Source organism: Girardinichthys multiradiatus, chromosome 7 (assembly GCF_021462225.1).
Source record: "Girardinichthys multiradiatus isolate DD_20200921_A chromosome 7, DD_fGirMul_XY1, whole genome shotgun sequence".
In the NCBI taxonomy this organism is placed as follows: Eukaryota; Metazoa; Chordata; class Actinopteri; order Cyprinodontiformes; family Goodeidae; genus Girardinichthys; species Girardinichthys multiradiatus.
The window spans coordinates 48,091,816-48,097,736 of NC_061800.1; the positions used below are offsets into that span (position 1 = coordinate 48,091,816).

At 44.1% G+C, this 5,921-nt stretch overlaps 1 protein-coding gene across 3 annotated transcripts in view; it reads left to right on the plus strand.

Moving 5' to 3' along the window:
- Positions 1–4,984, plus strand: part of glsb (glutaminase b) — a 35,292-nt gene extending 30,308 nt beyond the window's left edge. For all 3 annotated transcript variants that reach the window (XM_047369802.1, XM_047369801.1, XM_047369800.1), the window contains 4 exons: positions 2,585–2,646; positions 3,964–4,040; positions 4,120–4,183; positions 4,322–4,984. In XM_047369802.1, coding sequence (XP_047225758.1) covers positions 2,585–2,646; positions 3,964–4,040; positions 4,120–4,183; positions 4,322–4,469 — 351 coding nt within the window. In that variant the 3' untranslated portion in view covers positions 4,470–4,984. The remainder of the gene's footprint in view (positions 1–2,584; positions 2,647–3,963; positions 4,041–4,119; positions 4,184–4,321) is intronic.
- Positions 4,985–5,921: the final 937 nt, after the last annotated feature.

Below are 5,921 nucleotides of genomic sequence, written 5' to 3' on the forward strand. Positions count from 1 at the left end.
GCTCCTCGCTTTTCATCTGCATGTCGTTCTTCTCCTGGTTCAGTTGGTTCTGCAGCCACAGAGACTTGTAGAGCGACACTGCAGCAGCTGTGAAGGGGATCCACAAACCTCCGTCAGATGTGAAGTTACATTAAATAGCAGGCAGCATAATTATCTCAGAATGTGTCCAACTGTCTCTCAGCTTCAGTGTGAGGGAGTATCAAACCATCAACATCCCAACACTCACCAAATTGTCCTACTTTAAAATGTCTTTGAGTCCGATGAATTGGATCAAGCATCTGTGTGTTTAGGGTGCAGAACACAAAATTCTGTGATGACTGACAGCATTAAAGGGGTACCACAAAGGTTCACATTTGGGACCATTGTTTTTTAGTTGATCTGTTATTGATTCATGCAATGTGTAATGTTAATAATTGGATTTAGGGCTCTTGTTTATATTTTAACAACCAAAACTTGTATGTATGTACTTCTCAGAAAAGGCAAATACTGACAATGATTAAGTATTTTCTCATACTCTTACTCGTCGTATCTTTAAGGGAGAGCACGGCCACCTTGTGGAGGAAGCTAATTTCAGCCGCTTGTTTTGAGGATCTCGTTCTTTAGGTCATGACCCCAAAGTTCATGCCCAAACGTGAGGGCAGTAAGGTAGACCAACCGGTAAATTAAAAGCGTTGCCTTTCAGCTCAGCTCTCTCTTCACTACAACGGACTGGCACAGCGACCTCATTACTGCGGTGGTCGCGATCCATCTGTCCGGCTCCATTCTCCCCCCACTCATGAACAAGACTCCAAGATACTCCTCCACTTGAGGCAGGGGCTCCTCTCTAACCTGGAGATGGCAAGCTACCCTTTTTTAGTCGAGAACCATGGCCTACTGCTATTGGCCGTGAGGCCAAGGCACACTTGGCCTCACGGTACCAGTCAGCTGCCAAATGTGTCCCACAAGCCAACCAGAACTGATAGGACACCTTCTTCTGCTCGATGGTATCCCTTAATACCGGTGTCCACCACTGGGTTTGGGGATTGATGCCGCGACAGGTAGTGAAGACCTTACGGACACAGCAACGGACGGCAGCATCGGTAATAGAGGTATAGAACATAGTCCACTTGGACTCTATGTCTCCAACCTCCCCTGGAGTCTGGTCAAAGCTCTCCCAGAGGTGGGAGCTGAATACATCCCTGGCTGAGGGCTCTGCCAGACATTTCCAGCAGACCCTCAATATATGCTTGGGCCTGCCAAGTCTGTCTGGCTCCCTCCTCTTACAACAGATCCAACTCACCACCAGTTAGTATTTGGTGAACAGCTCAGCCCCTCTCTTCACCCGAGCATCCAAGGCATGCAGCTGAAAGTTGGAAGACACAACTAAAAAGTCGATCATTGACCTGCTGCCTAGGGTGTCCTGGTGCAAAGTGCACTGATGAACGCCCTTATGCTTGAACATGGTGTTCATTATGAACAATCCAAGACTGGCACAGAAGTCCAATAACGAAACACTGCTCAGTTTCAGATTGGGGAGGCCATGCCTCCCAATCACATCCCTCAAGGTGCCACTGTCTTTTCCTATGTGGCCATCAAAGTCCCCCAACAGAATGATGGAGTCCCCAAGAGGGACACGGTCCAGCAGGTGATGGGCCCACTGGGGGATGGCCTCGGGTCTCTCGTTCAGGCTTGGCCCAGCTGGGTCCCGTGAGGAGTAACCTGGCCACCAGGTGCTTGCCGACGAGTCCAACGAGCTTGGCTCCAGGATGGGGCTCCAGTTCCACCGTGTCAGGCGACGTGACGTGCCTCATTGTTTGGTTCTCATGAAGGCTTCTGAACCGCTCTTTGTCTGACCCGTCACCCAGAGCCTGTTTGCCATGGGAGACCCTACCAGGGGCCTTAAAGCCCTGGACAGCACAGCCTCTGGGATCATTTGAGCACTCGAAGCCCCCTCACCATGTTATGGTGGTGGTTCAAGGAGGGGTCCAAATATTTTCATTCAGGACAAAAAAATAAAAATAGTACAAGAATTCAAACACTTGGGAAACATTATGGACTCACATTTTTTTTCCAAACAACAGATGAAACAGTTTATGGAAATTTGAAACTGAACTTGTCCAACTTTAGATGTATTAGAAACAACTTAACTTGGGAGAGCTCCAAGTTATATTTTAATTCGATGTTTATGCCATGTATGGCATTTTGTGGAAGGAGTTGGGCATCGGCTTGCAAAACTACATTAAATTAATTAAGGTATTAGATAAAAAAAAAACAGAAATTGTTCCATCGTTGTCAGATATATAGAAACACGAACAACTTAAGAAGAACAATACTGTAAAATATATTGATTCTGTATTGGTTATTTCATGGTTATTCTCTACTGAATGTTATCACACCATCACTTCAGGGGTGATTGTGATTGCTTCTGCAGTTCCTCCTGCAAAGATCATCTCCAACATGTTGATGTGATCACCTTCTATGACTCCACAACCAAAGCACAACTACACAGGAGCTCATTGTCCTCAAACCAGAAGACACCAAGGACAGAGAGTTTCTGCAGCTGTAGGCCTCTGTGCAAATGTTGTGTCTCTGATTCTGTCCTCAGGTGAAGTCTGTCATCAATCTACTGTTTGCTGCCTACACAGGAGACGTTTCAGCCCTGAGGAGGTGAGCTGCTTGAGTTCAGGCCATTTCTCCAGCAGAATCCATCCAACATGCATGTTACACTCATTTCATGAAAAAAGAAAGGTAACATTTGAGGCAGCTTTGCACTTTATTGCCCCCTAGTGGTTTCAGGATGAGCTTATCAGACGAATACAATCGCTTTTGTTTCTTCCTCCTGATGATTGTTAAATATGTGAGATTTTCTTTGTTGTTGGTTAATGTTGGTTGTTTTCCGAGCCTCTTCATTATCAGAAGACTGATTATCCAGCCTCATTCATTAGTATTTCATTTAGCTCATACTGTTAAAAACACAGCTCCACATTAGAAATCTCTCACCTTGCCTTCCAGCGTGTTTGGTGTTGGTGATAAACTGTAGGTCAAGCAGAAGCTTCTATGAACTGATCAGTGGAGGAATGAAGATTATATTAAATTGGGTGTAGGATTTATTTGAGGCAATCCTTTTCCCAGGAAGGAATGATGATGCAACACAAACTGAATTGTTTTTTTAAACAAGAACTTGCTGCACAAGTTAGTCTATAAAGAATGTTCTCTGATCCAAACAGGATCCAAATTAGACATTCAGGCTCAAACTGGCACGTTTTACGTCAATAATGTAATTTCTGCAGCCATCAACGACCTGACAGAATATTTGACCACTCTCCTGGGCAGAACTGGTAGAGTTCATTTAAACTGGTTAGTTTCCTGGGACTGACCCAACTTTTCATAATCCATATATTTTCAACAGGGTTGAGATTTGGGAAGGCCATTCCAGAAGCTTAATGTTGAATCCATTCCAAAACCAGTTTGGAATATGTTTGGGATCATTGTCCTAGCTGCTGGAGCACCCACGTGGGTCCAAATTCCAACCATCTGACCCAAACTAGTTAAAAGGAAACTGGTTAGGATGATCAAGAACCACCAAGGCTTAAATTTGCCATAGCTGGAATACCAGTTTAACAGCTTTAACTGGGAGGGTGCTGAACAAGAGGGAAGCTCCTACTCCAAAATCAAAACCTTCAGCTGAGCACTTGCACAAGCCAAAATGTCTTCTGGAAGAAAGCAGATGGAATAATGTAGGGAGACTCCCTCCAAATTCTTTAGCTTCACCTGAAGGCAACAGCTTTCATGTCTGAAACAAGTTGGGCGCTCTATTCGATTTCTCTGTAAGGTTCAGTGCAATAAGCCAGAATAAATGAAAATCCTGAGTTCAATGGACACAGAGGTTACCTCCAGAGGAGCTGAATAATCTACACTGATCAATTCAGAACCCAGACTTCTGGATGTGTTTTAGGAGTTGATTTAAAAGACGTGTGTGTTTAGGTTTGCTCTGTCATCCATGGACATGGAGCAGCGGGACTACGACTCCAGGACGGCCCTCCATGTGGCCGCAGCTGAAGGTAAGCTGAGGCCGGAAAATAGAAGTTATTTTATCATTTAACAGAACGAGTCAGTTTGCTTTTCTCTGTCTGCTTCCAGGACACTTGGAGGTTGTGCGCTTCCTGCTGGAGGCCTGCAAGGTGAATCCAGTACCTGAAGACAGGTGTGTCCAAACTGCCAGGTTTTTAATGTTGTAAAACATCTCAAACCTTGCAGAAGGTCTTTAAAGTTTAAGGAGATAACATTGACTCGTTTATTGCCTGCTTGTTCTTTAAGACAAACCAGTGTTTTCTCTGCTCAGATGGGGGAACACACCATTGGATGAAGCTGTGCAGTTTGGCCATCATGATGTGGTCAGCGTCCTGCAGCAGTACCAAGAAAAGTACACCCCACCCAATGGTTCTGATGACAAGATGAGCAATGAGAAGAACCTGGACAGCCTCCTGTAGACCTGCTGACCTATCTTCAGCACCGAGGCTTCTGAAACGTGTGATGAGATAGTTGCTTTGCTTTGTGTTGGAGCATATGTCCCAATTTAATGTGTGTGAGCAGCTTACCTTTACTGTTCAAATGACGATACAGTATCTGAATATCTGTAACTCCGTGTTTACAATATATTTATATCAGCTCAAGGTTGGGAACCAGTCTTAGAAACCATATTAGGTTCTGTTGTTTCAGTACCGCTCTCCAGGGATGGACCTGTATGTTTGTGAGTTGTTAAATTTTGGTGTAATTTGTCCCAGGTATCCCTGCAGCCGTTGATCGTTTGTTGATCGCTGCAGAATTCATGCAGCTTCTCTTGACGTCAGACAATGATTGTATCCTGAATGTATTTTACAATGACAATGCAAGAGGAACGTGATGGATTCATTTCACAGAGACTTTACAGAGCGCGAATGCTGTCCAGAGACTGATGTTTGTGTAATTTGTTACATTTACAATAAAGTTGTTTTCTTTGGTTGCATTGTGACTCTTCTGTGGATGTACTCCATTCTGATGAGAACAAACAGTGTCCTTTAAACCCAACAACACAATCCCCACAGTGAGGCACAGTGGAGGAAGCATCATGCTGCAGGAATGGTTCTATTGGCAGAACCTCAAAGGTCAGCTGAAGGTAAACTTCAGACCCCTTCCTCAGACCCCCTGAAACAAAGAACCACACTGGACCTCTGGAGTTTCCTGGAGTCAAACAGAGCTCTGCCTGGTGGACAACATCACAGCAGCGTGAGGAGCTTCAGAGAGTACTTCTCACTGGGACCCCACTGTGGGTCATCAAACACCATCTTCAGGGGTTTGTGGGATAGGAGGTTAGAATTTTTTATGTCTCCGCAATGTTTTATGCAGCAGATATGACAAATTCAAGAGACCCATAAGAACCATCCAGAGGTGAAATCTGCTGGGGGTGGATGAGGGTGTGGGCGTGTCTCTCTGCACTCTGATTGGACAGAAAGCTGCAAGTCCTACAGCAGTGACTGGCTGGAAAGGGACAGGTATACCTACAACTGGATGGAGAAGCTGAACATGTGGAGATGAAAGGTGTTTGAAAGGTTTCTGAATATTTCACAGTGTGACATTCTCACACTGATCTGAACATTCTGGAGGAAAAATTTTAAAATAATCCTGAAAATAAAAACTGACTTCTATTACAACTGTTTTATGAGTTTTAATAACTAAACTATAAAAGCCCAAAGTGTTCTTCCCATTAATCTGTGCAGGAGTTTTAAACCAAAAAGAGTAATACATTTATTTCTCTGCATACAGATCGGCACCTTTAAAATACAGGAAAGTGCAGTTTTTTCTATTTCAGGTGAAACATCTCCTAAAGTTACACGGAAACCTGAGCTTTTTGGCTTCATTTCTATAAAATCAATGCTTTTTTCTAAAAAATAAACTGTTTCACA